The sequence below is a fragment of the Barbus barbus genome (genome assembly GCF_936440315.1).
Source record: "Barbus barbus genome assembly, chromosome: 1".
In the NCBI taxonomy this organism is placed as follows: domain Eukaryota; kingdom Metazoa; phylum Chordata; class Actinopteri; order Cypriniformes; family Cyprinidae; genus Barbus; species Barbus barbus.
In genome coordinates this window covers 15,419,868-15,445,574 of record NC_136729.1, presented here as the reverse complement: position 1 = coordinate 15,445,574, position 25,707 = coordinate 15,419,868, and the positions used below count along the sequence as shown (strand labels likewise).

General features: G+C 35.9%; 1 protein-coding gene across 2 annotated transcripts in view; it reads right to left on the bottom strand.

Annotated features, from left to right (window-relative positions):
- Window positions 1-93: 93 nt before the first annotated feature.
- The window catches only part of LOC306869018 (tumor protein p53-inducible protein 11-like), a 32,443-nt gene continuing 6,829 nt past the window's right edge, over window positions 94-25,707 (bottom strand). Inside the window, exons 3-8 of one of the 2 annotated variants that reach the window (XM_079415562.1) lie at window positions 14,243-14,411; window positions 8,780-8,838; window positions 8,511-8,559; window positions 5,385-5,475; window positions 3,533-3,634; window positions 94-2,503 (exon numbers count right to left, since the gene is read on the bottom strand). In XM_079415562.1, the coding sequence (XP_079271688.1) occupies window positions 2,370-2,503; window positions 3,533-3,634; window positions 5,385-5,475; window positions 8,511-8,559; window positions 8,780-8,838; window positions 14,243-14,368 (561 nt within the window). In that variant the 5' untranslated portion in view covers window positions 14,369-14,411 and the 3' untranslated portion in view covers window positions 94-2,369. The remainder of the gene's footprint in view (window positions 2,504-3,532; window positions 3,635-5,384; window positions 5,476-8,510; window positions 8,560-8,779; window positions 8,839-14,242; window positions 14,412-25,707) is intronic. The other variant, XM_079415563.1, reaches the window with a different exon arrangement.

The window sequence follows — 25,707 nt, the reverse complement described above, 5'->3', positions numbered from 1 at the left end:
AAACTGCTTTTGGGCACAGCTCTAAACACCTTTCGCTACAGATCAGAATCAGAGCTCCTCTGTGGGAAGAAATCAGTCAATGATTCCAGAATACATTTTCCATTTGAAAAACTTCAGATTTATTGAGCACATTCACTGTTTCTCTACAAAAAGTAGATACATATCTGTCATACATGACTTTTTTGTTGTTTTTTCAAAACACAAAAGAACCAAAAACTTCTGTTCTAAAACTAACATTGTAATCATCTTTCTCAAAAACAAATAAAGTTGCAAATTTACACGTTTAAGTATTACACATTCCTGAATCATTCAAATATTTACAAAGCAAAAAGTGACCTAAAAAGATACTGAGTCTAGTGTACATATAATCATAAACTGTGCTTTGACTTAATTAAATCATGGTCCATTGTTTTGCTAATTAACAATTACTAAACTCAAGAGAGATGTACAGTATAAATAAACAAACATCAGTTTGGTTTTGAAGTACTGCAGTTAATATAGAATTATGAAATGGGTTCATCACACACCTTCTCTGTCTGAAATACTGTCTAACTTGCCCTTTCCAAAGCACATATTCATATAATCCTCTGATTTCCCTTTGGAATGAAGCCATTTGTGTTTCACTGGAAGCAGTCTCTGAGATCTATGGAAAGGCAGTGAGACTGTCCACATCTCAAATGACAGTTCAGTGATGGAAGCATATACTATTAAGAATAACACCTGCTAGATCTAATTATAGAGGAATCATTTATACTATTATTCACAATTAACTGATTGTTGGTAGTATGATCAAATAAATGCAACATTCGCTAATCTACATCATAGTGACAGGAAAAGGTGAATAAAAGTTCAACATGCTAACAATTTTTAATAAACACTGTGGAAGGTGAACAGAAGTATTGTTCAATGATTATATCTTTTACTGATATAATCTGATATTTTATATTTATAAAAGTGCTACATTTTAGGGCTACTGTCGATCTGCATTGTTGACTTCATGCAACGATCACTAAAGGCATAAAGCATATCTTACTACATACACTTCTAAAGTTTATGATTGTTGCGCATAATGGTAGTTGTTAAAAGAATAGTTCACCCAAAACAGAAAATTGAGGAGACACAAAGAAACCATCATATGAATTCAGTTGTATGAACCACTATAATGATACTCCTTTTTTGTTCCATAGATGTTTTGAACCAAAATAAAAATAAATGTCGTTGCACTTGCACTTTTGGGCGAACTGTCCCTTTAATGCACAGATAAATTTGCAAGACCATTCTTAGCATGCGGTTTGAATGTCATGAAAACATGGAGATCAGAACACGGGGAAAAATAAAAATAAAAATCACCTGAATCCTCAAAAGTTTCAAAAGACTTGTTCTCTGTAATTTTTAATCTGTCGTAAAGGGGAGTTGTACCAAGTTTATAATTGCACTATTTAATTCAGCAACTGTTGTGCAAATGTCCATTAGCTATAAAAAAAAAAAAAAAGTTACATCTGAATTGATAGGGGAACAATTTTGTTGTTTGAAGCGACAGAACTGCATTTGACGGTAACACAACTACACAGTTAATAAGGTACTTTATGCAATACACGTTAAATACCATTTAATACTACATCCATTATTCTTACCATATCACAATATGTACTGTTGGGAAGCTAAATTCAAAAGGAATGTATTTGCAAAGTCTTCACTTTGCAATGTTTATCACTTTGGAATTTTAACTGCAATTTACCTGAATTACAGAGCTAATAAATATATTAGAAATGTTAGTCATTACAAGTTAATGTAACAATTGCATTTCTGTAATATTAGATTCAAATTTGTATGTATTTATCAATTTTTTATATATGCTATTCCTTGTTTTACCCTTTGTCTTGTATTAATTGCTGTATGATGTGTCATGCTGTGTCTATTGTGCCTGGCGAATAAAACCAGTACCATTATAAAATTACATTCTTGCCATAGAATAACACACCACACAGAGGAAGTTCACTAAACTCTTACTTAATATGACATGAATTGTGGGCATCTTCCCAAACTAATATGACACAATTGGGATTCTCTGACATTTATAAATGTGCCATAAATATACAATAATTCTCAGAAAATGCTTTTACAAAAAAGTGAGCAGTCAAATAATTATACCCACTGTAGTGAACTTAATGTAACAAAAACAATAGTCATGATCTGTGGCCCTCTGTATCTAAAAACCCAGATATCGTACTTGCATCAAATGGATATTCCCTACAAACAGAAGTTGATTTTCAGTCAAGTGTAAATTCATTTGGTCCAGGCAGTGGTGCTACTGTATTCAAAGCATTCTGTGCTGCCAATCTACTCATCTAACAAATAGCTGGCTTCCCTCAGATCTTTTTCGCACGCCGGCCGAGGTGATGATAGTAACTCAAGGTGACAAACAGGAAGGAGGTTTCACTGAGAAGAAGAACGATTGCTCCGTTGGACAGTGTGCCCATCTCCAAGAGGGTGATGGATGTCACTGGAAAAAAAATTAATAAATGAGTACAGACTAATTTGTAAAGCCAGACAAAGTAGTCATCTGAAGCATATACTGTACAGACCATTTAGCAAAAGACGAAAGTGTGCCATGCAGCATAGCTACAACACTCAACTCACAAACAAACATGCACAGTGAAAGGCAACAACATGCTGCCCTCTTTTGGAAATACAAGATGTAGCAACAAACAAATGTCATAAGGGACAGGCCGTATTGGACTTAAAATAAAACTATAACAAAAAATTAAATAAATACATAAATTAACATTACAACAAAAAAATATATAATGTGTTAAAAACCAACTAAATAAATAATAAAATATAAATCATAAAGTTCTAGTAGATGCAGAAACTTTAGAACTAGGCTTTTATTATGTGACAGTCCTAAATATAGTAAGTGTAATCACTTTCTTCAACATTTATTTTAGGAATTTATTGGGTTCATTTTATATCTGATCCTTTGAAGCTTGAGCTTGGAGTGGATTTTAAAGACAGCTTGTTGCCATAAAAGGGCAGTACAGCATTAAGAACAATAAGTATACCAGACATTCTCTGCTAACCAGGGCACAACAATAAGGACGGCCCAGTGGTTCAGGGGCAGTGCAAGAGAGTTTCGAGACAGATTTCATCAGGTTTTACTGACTTGTCATAGACTTGGAAGCATTTTTCCATAAAGTTTATAAATATATAGCTATCACGCAGTAATCATACATTAATCATAAAACATAACACTTCAAAACAAATAAAAAATATGGAAAAAAACAGACAAATATAAAAACACAAAAATTAATAGGTTAAAAAAATCCATGTATATAAAAAAAAAAAAAAAAAAAAAAAAAAACACTTTACTATTAAGCCCTGCTAATATTCTGAAGTGGCTTAAATAAATGTTCCTCAAGTTTAAATGTCCCCTAATTACAGGTAGAATAAAGATTAAATGTCAGTTTCCATTCTCACATCCCTCAGCACTGTTTGCCCACTGTTCTCAGGGGGGGAAAAAACCCTGTCTCACCTAGAAATTGTACCCCGAAGTAACACGCTTCCGTAAGTAGCGTCCACTGAATGATGACCTTTTCTGCGGTGTACAAACCATTCCACAGAATTAATGAGATACCTGTTGAGAAGAGCAAAACACTCAAGAGTCAATTCTGAGCTCATCCTAAGTCAGGTAGAGACATTAAAGGGGCCTTATCTATTAAATATAATGCAGAACCTCCTCAAAAACGCCCAAACACTTAGGCTCAGAATTAAAAAGCTTGAAATCTGGCCCAAGATCAGAGGACCGATGCTGCCGTGGTTTCTGATTCTGTTCGGGGAAAAAGCGCAGAGAGTCCTTCTGATCTCCTCCCACACTGCGGATACAGATAGCACGGAGAGTGTAGCTGTTTCTTCAACCCTGCCAAGTGCCATCTGCCAGCACTATTTTTCCAGTCTTGCTTGAGTAATTCCCACCATCGAACTGGCCATTGATCTGACAGAAGAACACTCACACCTTGCATCGCCACAGGGGTATGAATTGTTTGTGAGCTAAACCAGGCGTCACACTGTATAAAGACCACTGGAGCTCAGTGAGGGGTCTAGACTGCAAAATACAGCCCTTCTGAAATTTGCATACTAATATGATGTGTACATATAGCAAAGCTTCCAGGGCTCTGCTGCAGAATCATACTCATGTCACTCGGACAGATAATGTATGTAATCACATTAGCATAATATTCTATATCCCCCACTGGTTAAGGCTGGAATCTAAACAAATTGGGGAGGGAAACGTCTTTATGCTGAATTAGAGGCTGCGTTACGCTATTATGGAAAAAAGACAAATAGGCTGCTGTTCATAATGAAATAAGGGCATAGGGAGGGAAGGGATTTTATTTCTACAAAACAGTCTCTTTCACACACCCATAAGCCACCCCTGCAATCTTTTATAATACAAGACCTCCTTCGGCTGACTGTAAGCTCAAGCACGGGGTGAGTCAGGCATGTGCTGTTATTGTGAAGCATCCTGGTACCAGCAGGGGGTCATTACTAGTCCCAATACAGTAGCACTGCCCAGCACTCTGAAAGCCCTGCCCTATATGTGGCTAAATGGATTTATACAGACTCATCCATTTTTAAAACAGAGGCGTAAAATATTCATATCACTTGAAATCATACACTAATCTGGCAGAGAAAAGCTCATCTAGTCATGAATATTTCCTGTGAGTGGGAGACAGACCTACCCAAATGTGTTTACATATGCATTTGCTGTGCATAAATTGAGACGGAGTGGAAAAAGCAAAAGTATATAGACTTGCACGTATATGCGACATGGCCAACGGTATGTGGAGAAATGCGCATTTAATCATACCTTTCCAAAATAATGGGGGTTAACATAGAGGTGGCCCGTTTAACAAAGTGTCCAATACATACACATGCATTTTATTTGAACGATATCTTCAATGCTTTGACGAATGCCACTTTTATTTGTTAACCTATTTTTATTTTTTTTACTAATTTATCTCATTATAGACTTGTTTGCTATTTACATGTGTAAAATAGTGAAATTCACTATATGTAAAGGGTACCTTCATTTTTGTGCCAATGTAGTGTATGTGTTGTGTAGTGTAGTGTAGTGTAGTCACAGATTATGAACACGATATTGCCTAACTTGTCAGTGAACTAATGCCGCTCCATCTGAAAGCAGGTGATGGAGATTTACTACTAATCACGAAACCGGCTTTACTGACAAGATGCGCATGATAATCAAATTCAATTAATTGCACAGCCCTATGTGTAAGTCAGAACTGGCCACTTTGTTGTCATTATCATTCCTTACAGTTTTAAACTTTCTTCCTCCAAACCTTATCCCATAAAGCTGAACATACACAGAAGGGATCCTCCGTAGAGTCTGATGGAGATTCTCGAGGTGGCGATCTCAAATATTATCTCGTAGAGCTGGCTGGGAAAAGCCAAGGCCTACAACAAAGAGAAGAAGGTCACATAATGAATGTAATGTTAAAGAACTCTAGGGAGAGGCATTAACATTTGCATAAAATTCTTTAAGATGACAGAAAAACAAGAAATATCAATTCTAAATTCAAAAGTGAAAATCAAGTTTGGGGTTGGTAATATTTTTTCTTATGCTCAACAAGGCTGCATTTATTTGATCAAAAATACAAAAAAAAACTAATAATGTGAAAAATTATTACAATTTAAAATAACCTTTTATATTTTAATATATAGTATTTAAAATTTATGAATTATTTAAAAAGTTGAATTTTCAGTAGCTATTACTCCAGTCTTCAGTGTCACGTGTTCCTTCAGAAATCATTCTATTATGCTGATTTGCTGCTAAAGTAAACTTCCTTATATTATCAGTGTTGAAAACAGTGCTGCTTATTATTGTTGTTGAAACCATTAATTAAGGATTCTTTAAAGAATAGACAGTAATTATTTTTTGTAACATTACAATTAGATACCAAACGCGATACCACACAGCATGTGATAAGTGCCATATTCAGACAAAGAAACACCAACAACAGACAGCAGAATGGAGTTATTAGAGATTAAGGATGTCTACGAAGTATATCTATGCAATGAATTTAATGTTAAACATTCAGTATTAACGCCTGGATAGCTGATGTGCACGAGCTGATAAGCAAAACATGCTGAGTGGATTGAACTCGTCGAGTGAATATCCCTTTCTCACAGACATCACTGGATAGTTTGTAGTTTGGTCGGATATGTCAAAAACAATGCACAAGTAAAGCATAAGTAAAACAATGCACAAGTTACTTAATGGTAGCAAGGGAGGGAGAGAGAGAAAGAAGGCGCAATTCTGTTGTGATCTTTATTGATGTTCGTTCACTTAGCGCATCATTTGGCTTAAAACTAAATCGTTAATATAAGACAATTTATAGGGGCATTCACTATAAACTATTTATTTTCAACTTTAAGAATACACGACTTTCTGGCGAAAGTAAATAACAGCCAGTGCAAATGTGCTACGCTGTTCTTTACTTGTCCCTCTCATTCTGCACCAGTACAAATACGTGCGAGCATTGCACGTGTTTTGCTTGCTTCGTGAGTGATTCTGCATTATATGAGTGGCTTTGGAATATAAAATCGCAGCACGTTTCAGATGAAAAAAACGCGACTTCTATTTCTGAAAATATCACATTTAGGAGATTTATAACGAGTGGTTCCCTGTATCATTACAGCAAAACGCGTGATTAGCCTTACAGTACTAAGCCACTGCAATGGAGCAGCTTTTATGCTATTAAACTAAAGATGATGTACCATAGAGCAAAATAATTAACAGTGAAAGTAACAAAAACTAGTAAAACACATTTTAATGGGCATAATTAAGTGTGAAAATAACCGAATGATATACAGAGAAACCAAATACCAATCCAAGGTTCTTATTTAGCACAGTGGCTAGATTAACAAATAAACACATGCCACCCGATCTAAATATTCCCTCACAGTTTAATAGTAATGACTTTATGAATTTCTTTACTGATAAAATAGATAACATCAGAAATACAATAACAAATGTAGATTCTACTGCGTCTAGTATTTCAGCTTCATTCATCGCACCCAAAGAAAAACTGCAGTGCTTTACAACTATAGGACAGGAAGAGCTAAATAAACTTATCAGTGCATCTAAACCAACAACGTGTTTATTAGATCCTGTACCCACTAAACTACTGAAAGCTGGTGGAATAATCTTCCCACCCCTATCCGGAACGCCGGATCCCTGGCAACCTTCAAGCAACAACTGAAAACTCATCTCTTTCGGCAGTACTTGACTTCATCCTAAACTCAAAAAAAAAAAAAAAAAACTTTCCCTCTATCTTTCTCTCCACCTACTAGCTTGTACTTATTTGAACAATGACTGAGACTTGGTGTTACGAGCACTTCCTCTGTCTGATTGCCTCTTCAAGATTAATCGCTTTTTGTATTCCCCAATTGTAAGTCGCTTTGGATAAAAGCGTCTGCCAAATGACTAAATGTAAATGTTACCTGTAGCAGAAGAACCGCTTCTCAATATTATTAACTCATCGTTATCTTTAGGTCACGTCCCAAAACCATTCAAGCTGGCGGTTATTAAGCCTCTTATTAAGAAACCACAACTAGATTCTAATGAACTGGCAAATTACAGACCCATTTCAAATCTTCTGTTTATGTCTAAAATTTTAGAAAAAGTTGTGTCTGCTCAATTGTGTTCCTACTTGCAAAATAATGATCTCTATGAAGAATTTCAGTCAGGTTTCATGCCTCACCATAGTACAGAAACTGCATTTGTTAAAATTACAAATGACTTGCTTCTTGCTTCAGACCAAGGCTGCATCTCATTGCTAGTATTACTTGATCTTAGTGCTGCGTTCGACACTATAGACCATGACATACTCATAGATCGATTACAAAACTATACTGGTATTCAAGGGCAGGCTTTAAGATGGTTTAGATCCTCATCCTACCTGTCCGATCGGTACCACTTTGTTCATTTAAATGGGGAGTCATCTCAATTATCACCAGTAAAGTATGGAGTACCACAAGGATCTGTCCTTGGTCCTCTGCTATTTTCAATATACATGTTGCCCCTTGGTAATATATTGGGACCAAAAATTATTCAGACAGAGTCTGGGAAAAATATATTATAATATATAATAGATAATTTTTGGATGATTGTAATCCATTATATACCTTTCTATCAAAGTTATCTGACATTATCAAGCTGAATTTGTTCTGACACAGTTTAATTCTGACTTCTTGTCATATTTTATTACCATTTTATTTTTTTCATAGCGAATAAACTGTGATAATGAAATGTCACTTTTTAATCAAAATATGATAAATATGCATCCTTGCTGAATAAAAGTATAATTTTTTTTTTTTTTTTAAATGACCCCCAAGATACACAGTAGTGCAAATGATTAAACAAAACACAATGAGCATTATTTCATTTTGGAGCATGAACTGTTACACATTTTGAGTAAACTGCTCACCATTAAGGATGTGGATGTGAACAGCACTGCAGAGATGAGGAGCCAGAGCCTGCAATGAGACAAGGAAAGACACAACATCAAACCAGCTGGCCTCTAATAAGACACAAATGAGCCACAATCAAAACCCTCAAGGATTGGCCAAAAAAAAAAAAAAAAAAAAAAAAAAACTGCACAGAACACTGGAGCAATTAAATTAGTAGGGTGTCTGATGTCAAATGCAAAGACAGAGACAAGCCAAGTCGGTGCTCTGATATGAAGAGAATGATTACCGGAGACCAATGGGCTCACGCACAGCAAACTTCATCTCATTACCCAACATCTGACTGATCTGCAAAATGAGATAAATGTCAATATAAGCATGTAACACTATAAGACACATGTAAGACACATTAATGACTTTGATAAACATTACAATCTTTCTTTAAACAGACGAAGGTGGCATGAAAAAAAATACAGGCCCATGGTAGGAAAATGTCAAATTTAGGAAAACAGGCCTGACTCACAAAACTAGGATTATCAGATTTGCTGATAGCACAAGCCTGCCAAAACTGAATGGACCATGCAGAAAGACACGGTTTTATTTTGTGAAATTGGAAACTTTGGTGTAGAATCAGAAGGGACTGATAGGAAAGTTTGAGTTTTGCTTTGATTTAATAGGTCTATTTTGACAGCAGGCTGGGTGGTTTCACAATGATGGCTTTGTGTTCATAATCCAGGCTGTGGGCCACAGGGGAGCACAGCTCCTTCACACAGAATCAGACAAGAGACAGAAAAGAATGTTGAAGGTGGTACAATATAATGCTTTCTTTGGGTAGCCTAACTCTCGTGATTCCATAAGCGACATGGAATATTGCAAGAAAATGCTCTGTTTAAAAGAGCATACGAGTAAGCAATCTGCATCTAACATAATTATGAAAACATTATGAAAGCTTTAAAATAAGATTTAAAGGAAGGTAATTTCATAAGTAGTCTAATGCTCACCAAGGCTGCATTTATTTGATTTAAAAAAATACAGTAATATTGAGAAATATTTTAATTTAAAATAACTGTTTTCTGTTTTAATATATTTTTAAATGTGATTAATTTTTTTTGATGATAAAGCTGATTTTTTACTGTTAGTGCTTAACACCAACAGTGTTAAGCACTATCAATTTTGAGAACAGTTTTGCGTAATATGATTATGGAAACCATGATTCTCTTGATGTTTTTTTAGGATTCTTCAAAAGTTTAAAAGAACAACATTTATTTGAAATAGAAATATTTTATAACATCCTAAATGTCTTTACTATCAATTATTTGCATCCTTCTTGAATAAAAGATATAAAAAAAAATATATACAGACCTCAAACTTTTGCAAGGTAGTGTACAATTTGTGTGTAAACATATATAGGGGGTTGAGATAAGAAGGTCAATGAACCTTTCGCTAAACCCGGCCTTAAAGGGATAGTTCACCCAAAAACGAAAATTCTGTCATTAATTACTCACCCTCATGTCGTTCCAAACCCGGAAGACCTTCGTTCATCTTCAGAACGCATAAGATGTCTATGCAGGGTCAGAATGCTGTCAGATTTCATTAAACATATCTTAATTTGTGTTCCGAAGAAGAACGAAGGTCTTATGGGTTTTGAACGACATGAGGGTGAGTAAGTAATGACAGAATTTTATTTTTTGGGTGAACAACCCCTTTAGATTTAACATTAACTACCCAATCCAACCATGGCAACTATCGCTATCTGCCATGTATTCTATCAAACTTGCTCGTCTAGTGTTAGTTCTTTATACCAAATAATGAAACCTGAAAGCATATTGAAAACCTTTTCATTTTATATTTAAATTCACAGTTGTTCTAGATGTTCTTGAATAATCCCAGAAATAATTCACTCAATTCATTCTTTTCTTTGTCTACATAAAAACTCTAACAAAAAAGCATGTCAGACCAAGCAATAGTAACAACAGGTTACTGTCGTAACCCTGGTTCTCTGACACATCATGTGGAGAGACCCACCTGGGATCTTGAACACAAAATTATTAAAGAGAACCATTAGTTGCAGGCTTAGAGAAGGGTCAAAAGTGCTTAAGGTCTCATATTGTACACCTTTCTGGAGTTTTATTTTAGGTTTTGATGTCCTTAAGAATATATATTTGGAGTATAAGTACCAAAAACCATCTCAATATATTTTAAACCTCTTCTCTCAGGAGCTCTGCTAAGATCAGGTCGATTTGGCCTGTCTAATTAATATTCATGAGCCTCTCTTCTGATTGGCCTGTTGTTTTCTGAGTGACGCATGGCCAGGCCAACCACAGGTAACTAGGGTCATATATGGCCAACGTCACAATTACATCACAGCGCTAGCTGGAAGCAAAACAAAGGGAAAACTGGAGGCAGCCCAGCGCAGACTCGGCTAAGTTACATAAGGAGCTTAAAATATCATCTTGTTGTGATGTTGGGTGCCAGAATCGACGTAATTACAGCCTCAAATAAGAATTTGATCGCATACCTGCTGCCACTGCAAGACACTGCCAGGCACACCTGTGCAATAATCATGCTGTCTAATCAGCATCTTGATATGCCACACCTGTGAGGTGGATGGATTATCTCGGCAAAGGAGAAGTGCTCACGAAAACAGATTTAGACAGATTTGTGAACAATATTTGAGAGAAATAGGCCTTTTGTGTACACAGAATAAGTCTTAGATCTTTGAGTTCAGCTCATGAAAAATGGGGGCAAAAACAAAAGTGTTGCGTTTATAATTTTGTTCAGTATATTTACAACTTCATGACTAGATAGACGCGGTGACTTTGGTGTCTTTACTATACATGTTAGACGTGATCCACCTCATCGTAACAGTCCTGTCAGATTGTCCATCCTTTGAGTGAGAGTGTAACGTTACAAGTCAGCTGATCTGGTTTTGTCCGTTAAAGTTAATCTTTTCGACATGTTTCCGTGTTGTTGTTGCTCAGCAATGGAATGGACGCTATGTTGTCTGGGCGTTTGGCAAAAGGACGGTGGGCGGTGCTCGGGATGGTGACTGAAGGCGGTGACCGAGTAGTTCGGACGTCACATTTTACGGAAGTCACAAGGGCTCGTGAAAAGGCACAGCTACTTTTGACTGTTTTGAAACTTATATGGTAGTTACATAGCCCCTAGGCCTCAGTTATCATGAAAAAGCCAGGAAATTTCAGTTTTGACAATATGGGACCTTTAAGGAAATCAGTAGGATCTTATACAGTAGCAATGTACATTTTACATATTTTTGAAACACATATATAGACATCCTCTATCGTTCAAAGTGCTCTATAAGAAATTAATCACAATGATGTTACCTCGCTCCTTTCCATTTCTAGCTCAAAATAATGTATGTGGCTTCCGGGCTAAAAAAAAAAAAAAAATCAACATGCCCTAATGGCCATTAAACATGCAGGCTTTCTCTTTCTTCTCCCACCCTAAAAGAGAGGGCTCCATCTCCCTACTCCACCACGCTCCACTAAAAGCCTCCGCAGCATGAGTAATTTAGTGTTGATGAAAACCTGATCCATTTCTGATGGGAAGCTGTGGTGCTGAAATCCTGGCTACAGGTCATTTTATAGGGGAAGCAAGAAAGCAATGGAAGGTGAGCGGCAGATAATTTTGTAAAGTGATTGCTGTGGCCTTCAAAACACAATCCTGATTGGCACTAGCATGTGGCATTCATGTAATAGTTGCACTTTATTTAATCCTAATGCATTTTCTTTGTTGTGGTAGTCCCCTTTAAGAAAAAAAGGAGTGCACCCTATAGTACAGAGTGTGTTTGTATGGGGGCGTGTGTCACAGCAACTGTTTTATACGGTGGCCGAGAAGTGCAAAACAAATCACGATTCTGAAAACAAAATAACAAATTACAAACGCAAATGCAAATCTAAAAAACAAAATAATTCAGAAAACACAATAACAATTCCGAAAACATTATAACAAGTAAGAAAACACAATGACAAATCCGAAAACAAAATAACAAATCAGAAAACACGTGATACACGTGTTAATTATACCTATCATAGACAGATAGATACATAGATATCCATGTATGTATGTATGTATTGATTTGGGCTGGGTATCGATTCAATGTCCCGATTCGATCCGATTTCGATTCGCAAGCTCTCGATTAATTCGATTCTCTTTTTTTTTTTTTTTATAACATTCAGTGAATATAGTTTTAATACAAAAGCTATTGCTATTTCTAAGAAATGAACAGTAAACATCAGTTTACAAATGGTGAATTAATAAAAAGAAATTAAGAACCACAGGCCTGTATTTTAAACCTATTCTTTTTTTGTATAGGGTCCTTTCTTAAACAATGATAGAGCCCTATAAAATGTTCTTCTTAATTTTTCTGGTAATCGGATGAAGGCATAAAACATTAATTTAATTTATCCTAATCAAATGAAAATTAAACCCTTTTATTTTTTTGGCAAACAAAGTGCTACACAGAGGTTTACTCTTAAAATAAAAAAAGAAACAAATGGGATTATTCCTTTAAAAATAAAGATTTATTGATAGTTATTAGTAGTAGTAGCACTGAGTCTTATATTCTGACCGTTTCTTAACGTTAAACTAAACTTTTATTTTGACGGTTGTCGTGAGGAACTTGCAGCTGCTGTGTATCATGTGATATGATGGTAGTTTTCTCAAATTAAAAGGTAAAATGCTAATGAAATGACTCAGAGCAGCTGAAGATGATATTTGTGTGTTAATATCATCAAAGTGAGACGGCAGAAAATGAAAACACAGCGAGCGTCGTCCACGCTTTAGTAACGTTATGTGTGTAATAATCAAAAGTGCGTCGCGCCAACCGTAATTCATTCATTGATTGCGGAAATCATAGCGCCTTATGCGTGATGTCAAATGCTTCCACAGATTTATAGGATTACTATAGCATTTCACCTGAGCATTACGAATCACGCTTTGTTCTTGGTTCTCATCAACAGTATCTCCACCATGATAAGCTAAGCACTGAATGAATGACAGGCTTTCTGTTGTAAAATCGCGCAAGGTAAATAAGGGTGACATCTAGTAGAGAAGACTAATGATAAGAATCACATTAATCAGATCTTGTTTTAAATGTGTGCTGAAATAAATACCGGAAAAGATCGATTCGCGGCTTTTGAGAATCGACGTCATTAAAAAAACGATTAATCGAAAAATACTTTTTTTGCCCACCCCTAGTATCTATCTATCCATCTATGATAGATACAATTAACACGTGTATTATGTTTAGATTCTATACATATCATTATTATTATATAAAAAAAAAATACACCTGAATATGAGTGTTTAGAGTTTACCAATACAAATAACGAGTGGTCACTAGGCTAATATAATAAGGAAACATACAAATAACATGCATATACCAGATACATTTGTAACTGATTAATTATGGTCTAAATAAAGGAAATGTCTCTATGCATGTGTGTTATGTGTGTTGTACTCGTGGAGGTAGTCCACTGGTCAGCCAGGCCGTTAGTGTCTGGTATCGAGGGTCATTTAGTTCTCTGGAATGTGTTTGAAGACCGATGGAGAGAACAGATAGTCAATTCTGTCTAGCATCTTTTTGACAACGGGGGGACAACCACTGGCAATTTAGCACCCATATAAAGGTAGAATGTGGGGCCAGGCTGTGAATTATATGCAAATGTCAAAAGGAATAGCTGCTATTGAGGTCAAATATGAAGACTGGTGCAGGCAAGTGGGAAGTTACCTTGGACCTGTGCACCTCTCCGTCATCATCCTCCCCGCCGACACCCAGGACCTTACGGGACTTGAGGCGACTCACAAGATCAGTCTGACTGTGCTTCTTCATGAGAGGTGGAGGAGTGGCAGCCATGGCAGCAGAGGAAAGCAGGCACTTCAATGAGCTGTCAGAGGGACTGAGGAAACGATAATACATTAGCAGGAGCACTTTCTCAGAACTGTTTGTTCCTAGTATTCCAGTAACAGAGAAAAAATATACAGTGTGTATATATATATATATATATATATATATATATATATATATATAAGTATAAGTAATATGCAGGGTTTATGAAATATAACAACAGCATGTCATTTTGTTTCACATCTGACTAAGAATAATCATAGCTATCAGTAAGGAATTTCTGCAGGCTAAATGAAACAAGAAAAATATATAAACATTGCAGTGTGACCTACTGAAACAAGCCCACATCCTCACACAGACGCACACACACAAAGATCCAGAGGAAACTGTGTTAGCTGAATAGGGATATACTAAAAACATTTTAAAAGACTGCAAAAAAACCAAGGTTATAACCAGACACATGGAATGAGTGCCTGTGTGTGTAGATCACAGATTCCCCTTGCAATGCCATTCATTCACAAAATTCTTCATATTACCTGTGTCTTGCATGTTTGTAATACAGGTGCTGGTCATAAAATTAGAATATCATGAAAAAGTTTATTTCAGTAATACCATTCAAAAAGTGAAACTTGTATATTAGATTTATTCATTACGCACAGACTGATATATTTCAAATGTTTATTTCCTTTAATTTTGATGATTATAACTGACAACTAATGAAAGTCCCAAAATCAATATCTCAGAAAATTAGAATATTGTGAAAATGTTCAATATTGAAGACCCCTGGTTAATTAACTCAAAACACCTGCAAAAGCCTTTAAATGGTCTCTCAGTCTAGTTCTGTAGGCTACACAATCATGGCGAAGACTGCTGACTTGACAGTTGTCCAAAAGACGACCATTGACACCTTGCACAAGGAGGGCAAGACACAAAAGGTCATGTGCTCTGTGTCCAAGCACATTAATAGAGAGGCGAAGAGAAGGACAAGATGTGGTAGAAAAAAAGTGTACAAGCAATAGGGATAACCGCACCCTGGAGAGGATTGTGAAACAAAACCTATTCAAAAATGTGGGGGAGATTCACAAAGAGTGGACTGCAGCTGGAGTCAGTGCTTCAAGAACCACCACGCACAGACGTATGCAAGACATGGGTTTCAGCTGTCGCATTCCTTGTGTCAAGCCACTCTTGAACAAGAGACCGCGTCAGAAGCGTCTTGACTGGACTGCTGCTGAGTGGTCCAAAGTTATGTTCTCTGATGAAAGTAAATTACATTTACATTTACATTTATTCATTTAGCTGACGCTTTTATCCAAAGCGACTTACAATTGCTATATAGGTCAGAGGTCGCACGCCTCTGGAGCAACTAGGGGTTAAGTGTCTTGCTCAGGGACACATTGGTGTCTCACAGTGGATTCGAACCCGGGTCTCTCACACCAAAGGCATGTGTCTTATCCACTGCGCCAAATTATGCGGAAATTTTGCATTTCCTTTGGAAATCAAGGTCCCAGAGTCTGGAGGAAGAGAGGAGAGGCACATAATCCACGTTGCTTGAGGTCCAGTGTAAAGTTTCCACAGTCATTGATGGTTTGGGGTGCCATGTCATCTGCTGGTGTTGGTCTATTGTGTTTTCTGAGGTCCAAGGTCAACGCAGCTGTCTACCAGGAAGTTTTAAAGCACTTCATGCTTCCTGCTGCTGACCAACTTTATGGAGATGCAGATTTCATTTTCCAACAGGACTTGGCACCTGCACACACTGCCAAAGCTACCAGTACCTGGTTTAAGGACCATGGTATCCCTGTTCTTGATTGGCCAGCAAACCCGCCTGACCTTAACCCCATAGAAAACCTATGGGGTATTGTGAAGAAGAAGATTTAATACGCCAGACCCAACAATTCAGAAGAGCTGAAGGCCACTATCAGAGCAACACGGGCTCTCATAACACCTGAGCAGTGCCACAGACTGATCGACTCCATGCCACGCCGCATTGCTGCAGTAATCCAGGCCAAAGGAGCCCCAACTAAATATTGAATGCTGTACATGCTCATACTTTTCATGTTCATACTTTTCAGTTGGCCAACATTGGTCTTAATTGATATTCTAATTTTCTGAGATACTGAATTTGGGACTTTCATTTGTTGTCAGTTATAATCATCAAACTGAAAAGAAATAAGCATTGGAAATATATCAGTCTGTGTGTAATGAATGAATCTAATATACAAGTTTCACTTTTTGAATGGTATTACTGAAATAAATCAACTTTTTCATGATATTCTAATTTTATGACCAGCACCTGTATACACTATACTGTTCAAAATTTTGGGGTTGGTAGAATGTTTTTAAAAATAAGTTTTTAGTCAGCGCCAATAGCCCTGTGGGCAGCACGCCAATATATAGTCGCAATGTAGGCGTCCCGAGTTCAAATTCCAGCTTGTGGACCTTTCCTGATCTCACCCCCTTTCTCTCTTCCACACTGCTTCCTGTCACTCACTACACTGTCCTATCTAAATAAAAGACAAAAATGCCACACAAAAAAAAAAGAGTTTCTAATATTCAAAAAGGCTGCATTTATTCGATCATTCGATTCTGTAAACCTGTACAAATATTTTTACAATTTAAAATATCTGTTTAATATATTTTAATATATTTCGAAATGTAAAATATTCATGTGATGGCAAAGCTGACTTTTCAGCAGCCTCTTCAGTTTTCAGTGTCATGTGATTCTTTAGAAAATCTCTATTCTTTAGAACTATAATATGCTGATATGAAGCTCAAAAACATTTTTATTATCAATGTTAAAAACAGTTTACAAAAAAAAAAAAATTGTGGAAACCATGATTCATTATATTAGAATTATGATAAACAGAAAGTTCAAAAAAGCATTTAATTGAAATGTAAATCTTTTCTAACATTATAAATGTCTTTACTCTTAATTTCATGGACCCTGAATAAAAGTATTAACTCTATTTAACACATTTTTCCATGTTTAAATAAACTCCAAAATCAGCATAGACAACACAAAAACATCACTTTACATTTTTATGTTGTTTTTAAATGTAGGTATAAATTATAGGAGAGTCCATATATAACCAAACATAAAAATTTGATATTCCAAAAAAATTACAATAAACATTGGGTTATTTTCAGAAAAAAGTAGGCAGCGATGACTCTGTCATGCATTACACTTTACAGTCCATAAGCTTTGAACAGCATGAAAGAATTTCATTTCAGGTAGGAATAACTATACATTATGTATCATGCATTGTTATCCTGTATATAACACACTTTCAAAGAGGTTCAAAGACTGTAGATTTCTGTAGCACCATGGGGAAGAGGACATGTTTCTCTGATATCTTGTGCAGACTGCTTATTGAACAACCCAAAGCCTGTCTAATCTAATTGATTAGGTTTGGTGTTAATGAATAGAGCTTGATTCATGACAGCAGCTGCCCCATGTTGATCTCAGCTCTTGAGCCCATGATCTAATGAGAACAGAAAGCACAGACTGAGGCTGCTCAACTTATTGTGAGACATTAGATGCTGCTTACTGCTAAAAGATTAACCGATGTTGCTTAAGGAGAACTGCAGGGTTAACTCTTGTTCTATTCCATTACTCAACCCATTCCCATTAGACAACTGAGAAAGGCAGCTAATAAAAAAAAAAAGAAAGAGGAAAAACTTCAGCCACTTGGCAAAATGGAGCACAAAGAAATTTCCTTTACTGATGCATTTAACCAACAGCTGCCAGTACTAAAGAGCTTCTTTTTTTTTTAAATAAAGAAGCAAAATTATGAAGTCTAAATAGAGAATTAATGCATTTCTAAATGCTATTAACATCCTCTCTAAAGAGATATAATCCCACTGACTTCATGAAAGTTAAGTAGGCTTTTGGCTTTAACCCTATGGGATTCATACTTTCACTTTAACTGCTCTAGTAAAAGTAAAAATCTGTTACAGACTTTCACAAAGAATTACAACTCTGCAATGTTCCAGGACAGTAATAGAACACAATGACAAAGTCATCAAACAACTCTCATAAAAGTATAAATTCAGTGAGATACACTTAATAACAATTATTCATGCCCCAGTGTATGCTGGGAAGACTGCAAATGTGACTGAATCATAAGTATTTTTTAGTGTAGCCCTATATACTGTAATAGCAAAGCTGCATTGGTGCAATAACAGTAATAATAAAGTAACCCCCAAAAAACTACAACAATCAAGTAAATCTTTGACTTTTTTCAGCATCTCTTTTTATACTTATTTTTATAAAAAAATTTCCAATGCAGAAATCAATTCACCAAAAGACTGTCACAAATCAACACTGAAATAGACACTAAGCAAATTCAAATACATTGCACTGTCACCATGCATATTAAACATGACATGACAATGAGAGATAAACTTGTCATATTCATCCTTTCATCAGTATCCTTTTCTGAATAGGTGTCTATCACAGTTCCAGCTGCTCATGAAAACTGGTCTCACCACCTGTTCATTTCACAGCAGTTATTTTGACACTTAGACGCTTCAGCCTGAGAACCCTAAGCAGAAAAAATGTAAAAACCCTCAGGCTATACAATACGCCATTATAAATGCAAACCGTAAACTGTCTGCTCCATCCTTTTTATTCACAGTCTGCCATTCATGACAGTTCATCCAATTGTTCTTCAATCTCGTATCATTATCTTCACAGCAAACGCTAAGTTGCTTCAGTTGCCTAGTAACACATGGTATGAACTTTGTGCCTTTCATATGATCATAAATATATTCAGGGATCATGCCTCTCTAATCATTAATCCGCTATTTGAGGTTGGCTGTTATTAATGATGTGCCCTCTATTCAAATGTTGAGTATCTCATTTCCTCTATGTCATTGTATTTACGTTCAAAGATGGTTTTATGAAACCCACAGAGGCCAAATATTTTAATTCTAGCTTAGTCGTGTGCTTACAATGTGTTGCTTAATCACACCAGTGTTTGCCAACCTGTTTAAACTGACAATTAAAAAAAAAAAAAAAGATTTTACATCAGGTTGCCAATTCTTCAATTTATTTTAAAAGATGACAGGTGTTTTGATTTTGTTTACTTGTAAAATATGGGCGCAAAAATCATTTGGGAAAAAGAGTTGGATTTGGAAGATAATTTCTTTGAAGTGATCTGAACGAGGGAGCAATAAACACTAAAATGTACCCACAACAAACTCTTTAATTATCTACTTTGCTAACAGCAGCAGAATAACTGAAATTATGATGAATCAACCTGAGGGATGAAGTTGGCTGACCTGGTAATTTGGTGAAGGAGCAAAAACCTCCCCCTAAAGATGAAGGTGAGCAACAACTAAATTAAAATGAATATGAATGTTTTTACTGTTTTTTTTGTTTGTTTTTTTTTTACAAATAATGCAGCTTTGGCGAGAGCAAATCTTATAACTTATAACTAACAAATCGCAAATTTTATAACAGTAGTCTGTATTCAAAAAAATATATATATATTTGAAGCTCTGAATCAACCCACTCATAAAAATGTAGTAATTTATGTAGGGCTGGTCCGAATACCATTTTTTGAGCTGAACATATTCTTCTCTCTAATAAAGGCAGGAATCTGTGTGTGTCTGTCTGTCTATTTGCATTTTTATTATGCCGAGAACCATTCATCCAATCGACTTCATGCGTGGCGGGTGTGTTGCTGCAGACCCAAGGGAGTGCAGTGTCGCATTTTGTTGCAATATGGACACGCGACACGTTCAGAATGAATAAACTTTTAATAAACTACAGAACAGCACGAGCCGGAAGCAGTGTGCCTCACGCGGGCAGGGCTTATATGCTCTGAGAACGGACACTGCACTAGTGATACAAAACACACAGGTCTGTTAAGAGAAATACTTTTAATAAGGTAGCCTAACATTTTTCTAACAAACAAATCACTCCCAAATCAGAAATTAGCAGCACAGTAATTACTGACACCGTAGGGTAGGCTATTTAAATAAAAGAACGAAAAATAAATGAACGAAGTTCAACGAACTGTAATAAATAAAGGACACGGTAGCATACTTTCAATAACAGCATCACATATTTTAATTAAGGAACAAATAAATTAAATTTATTCTCTTATATAGAATAAAACAAACTGTAATAGGCTAAATATAACAAGGTAACATTAGGCTGGCTAAACAGCTCACATTTCAATAAACAAACTATTTCTTTACAAAGTCAAACTTTCAAATTAGGGACGCACGATATTATCGGAATCGGCCGATAATGGCTTTAAATTTAAATATCGGCATCGGCCCGATTTGAAAAATTATGCCGATATGTCTTGTCGATAAAAGGAATGGGTTAAATCAAATGTGCTCGGAGTGTGCTAGTGATTAGATCACGTCAGCAGTGTGGCTAATTCTTGAAGCAAAGTTTTGTCTGAATGACGATTAGATTGCCTGTTTTGGATCGCTGCATTTAAACTGAGAATGCAAGTACAGAATGACGCCTTGGTGTACGATAGAGTAAACAGTTATAGCACATGCAGTGACAGCAGCGGCAGCGACAGCCTCCCCTAGGTCCTAACGCTTGCTCAGATAGGAGTTTGAATCTCTAGGGGGCGCTGTTGGCCTAATTCTAATTAAATTAAAAGTAAAATAGCCTACACAAAGAACATTTAGACTGTGTTTCTGATTAAATAATAAGTATGTTTTATTTAATGGTCAGAAGCTATAGCCTACATGGGAAAAAAAAAATTAAATAAATAAATAAATAAAATAAAAAAAAAAAAAATAAAAAAAATCACAAACATGACACTTGTAAATTAAATAATTTTATATATACTGATTTATTCTTTAATGTGTAATATGTTTTATTTTTTAACCAAATCATGAGGTCTAAAAGATTCAGAATTTTTACAGCTTTTTTGTTTTAGACCTTCTACAAATGTTCAATCTTAAAATAAAATGTTAGGGTTAGCACTGCATCTTTCTGGGAGGAAAAATGCAGCGATTGATATACTTTATTTATAGTTATTTTCAAAGCTTCAATGCCCTGTCAAAAAACCTTCATTATTTTTTATTTAATTCTAATAAATACGTTCTTGTTAAAATTGAACCAAAATTACAAATATTTTGCTTAGAATTTCTGCACAGGAGAGACTTGGTGTTGTTTCCAAACAAAAGGAAATATATCGGTATCGGCCAAAATTTGTTGAAAAATATCAGCATATCGGATATCGCCAAAAATCCAATATTGTGCATCCCTATTTCAAATAAATCACAATCAGGTTGCAAGCTACCTACTTAGTCTAACTACACTCTTCTCATGTTGTGTGTGTCTCCCACACAGCTGAGGTCTTCGGCATTTTTGTTGTCTCTTCCAGATTAACTGAATCATGATGTTCATGACGTTCACTCATGGGCTATTCATATTCAAGCGCGAATAAGAACGGTTTCACGGGGGATGCCAGGTGTTCGAAAAAAAAAAAAAAAAAAAGTATTGGAATCTCAAAATTGAAAATCGAATGCCAACCCACCAAAAGAATATTCGAATAATAAAGTCCATAAAGTGAAAGTGAATGTGAAAGTTATTAAATTATTACTGATGCGCACTGAATTCAGCATTTTCATTCCTTGTGTTTTGATACTGAAGATGCTACAGAAATCTTAAAAAAATAAAAATAATAATTACTCTTCAATTACACATCATCTATACAATACATAATATATATATACACATTTTTCTGATTTTATTATGGCAGTTACATCCACACACATTAATTTCTAAAGAGTTGGCAAAGGTTTTACCTCACTGTCATGGCAACGGTTCATGATTAAGTCTGATTATGTCAGGGTTTGATGGAAAATCACACCAGACTGCTCAAACATTCCATGATCCGATAACCAGCGACTGAAGATTCTGTGCAAATCACCAAAAAACAGAAACGCGTACACTGATCGAACAACTCCTGCTGGAAGTTTATTAAGACGGTGTGAACTAGCCTTTGTAAGCAAATGCTGATACTGCAGGTCTTTCCTGAATAACTCTCCAACTCAGCCCTGACCCTCCACACTTCCCCCCATGACCAACACAATCTGCAACATCTTAACCTACTTCTCCCGCTTCCATTACTAGCCTCTTTGGAATTCTTGAGATCCCATCTGCACTATAACCAGTCTACACATACATCGCTCTAGCACAGCACATCAACACTGTACTCTACATAGTCTGGCTAAATAGAAATTCATGTCCATTCTATGTTTTTTATTTTTTATTTTATTAAATTACATTTCACTTTCTAGGATTATCACAGAGATGGAGTCAGAAAATTATTCAGTCTACTGCTCCATTGAGGATAAATATAAAATAAATAACAAAAAAGTGCATAAACCACCTGTGTTAAATGACATTGAAAGGGTTAGTTGACCAAAAAATGAAAATTCTCTCATTAATTACTAGATATTTTGATGAAATCTGAGAGCTTTCTGACAAATATAAACAAAAAAAGTTATTTTTGTTTTCTTTGTGCACAAAAAAATATTCTCGTAGCTTCTATGCAGGGTCAGAAGGCTTTCAGATTTCATCAAAAATATCTTAATTTGTGTTCCAAAGACGAACATAGGTCTTACAGGTTTGGGATGACATGAGGGTGAGTAATTAATGACAGAATTTTGGTTGAACTATCCCTTTAAAGGAAGTTATTGCCCAAAAAATTTTTATTCTGTCATCAATTACTGAAACAATTGTCAACATGACTCAAAATCCGAATGGATTTGAGAACAGTAAGTCAAAATCTGTCATCTGAAATCTGTCATCTCCAACTGCCTAAACCTGCAGACTGACTCTCCAGACTGCAAATCAGGGAATAAATCTGGGCAAAAGTCAAATAGTGTATTCCATCTTTTACTTTCTTCTGTATGACATAAAAAAGATACATTTTTGGGGCAGGGCTCTCATGAGATTTATGAGTTTAAAAAAAAACTTGAGTAAACAAAAGTGTTCATCGACATAATAGCATTAAAAAGTACTACAAATCAGGACGATTACATCATTTATCATCATATAAAGCACCAGAGGCATTTCACTTATGGTGTATTTACTTAACATTGTACATTTGGCTATAATTAACCTCAACTGGCCTACAATAACTCATTTCTCAATAACTCAATTCATTAAAATAGATTTTACATGCATGCACCCAGCAATGACAAATCATGTAGCTTTTTGGCCTGTTGCTCGGTAACCTTTTTGTGACAAAGCCCTCTTGACCCTAAACAAACAGTTTGGCAGTAATCTAGTCATTAACTGCTTCCTGCTGCTTAAGAAAACATTGCATCTATGCAAGGTAGAAGAGGTTAGCGAAAATAGCAGGCTTTGAATGTGGAGAACCCTTCACAACACAGACATTTCAAAGTCTGAACAGCAGAGATGAACTTCCCGATCTCATGTCTACACATCAGTCAAGCTTTCACCATGACAACACACTCTCATACTCGGCATATAAGAAAGGTCAGTGCATATCTGGGTGGGATTTACAGTCATGCATATTACATGAATTGGGATCTGACAGATTAAACATTTCACCCCAAGCACAAATTTGGAGTCCAAAGGTTCCTTAAAACAAGGCATCCATTGCTCACAGAAACAAAACAATGAGATGGAGGTGACGTGGTGTTGAATATCTAATCTATGTGTTAGCCAGTGCTTCACTGTGCTATATTAAGTAGGTTCCATTTCAGTTGTCAGGGAAAGCAGTTTTTCACCATTATTACAATGCAATGCAGTCATTAGCTGCAAGCAGAACCAACACCTTTTGAGAGAATCTGAGAGCCCCTCTAAGTCTGATGCTTTAAACTGTCAGGCCTGTCATATTGATTTGAAGAGCTCCGTATGACGCTTTCCACTGGATCTTCAGAACTGCCTCTGTAAGCGGCTGCATGAGGTCTACAAGAAACACCTCCAGTATAAAGTTGTTAAATAGCAGACAGTGAAATGGGCTGTTTTTAGCTGACAACATTTTCATTATTTAGAACTATTGGAGCACAAACAGTTCCCACAATCAGTGCTCAAAATTAAGTTGGCACTGTCATTTTTTTTTTATCACCTATAATGTGTATTAAAACATCCAGTGCTACCTTTCTGTAATTTCAGATACAAAAATACCACATCGTAATTTCTGTGAATTGTGCTTTCTGGCAGCTGGCATGTGAAGGAAAGCTCTGCTTTCTGCGTGTAATTCCAGGAGCTTCTCTCAGTCACCTCAGTGGAAATAATATGAACAAGCAGCACAGTCCCGGTGAAGTAAAACAGAGCTGGCATAATGCTCATATTCCAACCTATGAGGGGATTCATCAGCAGGAATAGACGGCCTCTAAATAATAAACACTTAAATTTTTCCTGCAGACAAATAAAACAAAGGGTGACAGGAAGACACTCTGTTGTACAAAATTCATTCAGTTGACATAAGGTTATATTTCAAACTACTACACTAGAAAAATAATGTGGTAAAGGTTCTACATTGCACAAGTTAGTTCAATGCAGAATGCAGAATTTGTTCAATATTTCTATGTAGAAAGCTCTAACAAATACATAAGTATTTCTATAAAAGAATTGTTTGCTACATGTTATGAGTCGAGTATTGATCAAGGCTATTATCATTAACTAAAACTATAAAAATGTTTTTCATGAACTGAAATATAATATTAAAATTATAAAATATATAATAAAACGTTAACAAATTTAACTAAAATCTATATAGTAGGGATGCACGATATTATCGGACTGATATTAGAATCGGCCGATAATGGCTTTAAATGTAAATATCGACATCGGCCCGAGATGAAAAATTATGCCGATATGTCTGGCCGATAAGAGGAATACATTAACTCACATGTGCTCAGGTTGTGCTAGTGATTCTGTCCTAAAGAAATGGCCAAATAGTAAAGATTAAGCGGACATTTGAATTAAATGGTGCTTGGTCAATATTAAACAAGGATTAGATCGCACAGTAATGTGTAAAAATAATCATCAGGCCGTCGGCGCCCCCTGCAGGCCTTTGTTGTAATTAGGGATGTCAACGATTAATAGACGATAGATTAATTGTCGATAAACGATGTGATCAATAAAAGCTATCGATGGTCGATTAAGCAGTTTCATTTTGGGGTGTGTGCGGCTCATGCGCAAAACACGTGCAAACGTCTGTGAGTGACGGTGAAGGGGCTGGGGGTCTTACACGAAAATAATGTTTTGACCATCTGGCAAAACAGAACACAACAGAACAGTATGGCTTGATCTAAATGTATGCGCTCAAACGGCATGAATCCAAAAGCATGGTCGATGTAACATTTGACTGCTAATCAATTATTTTTCTTAT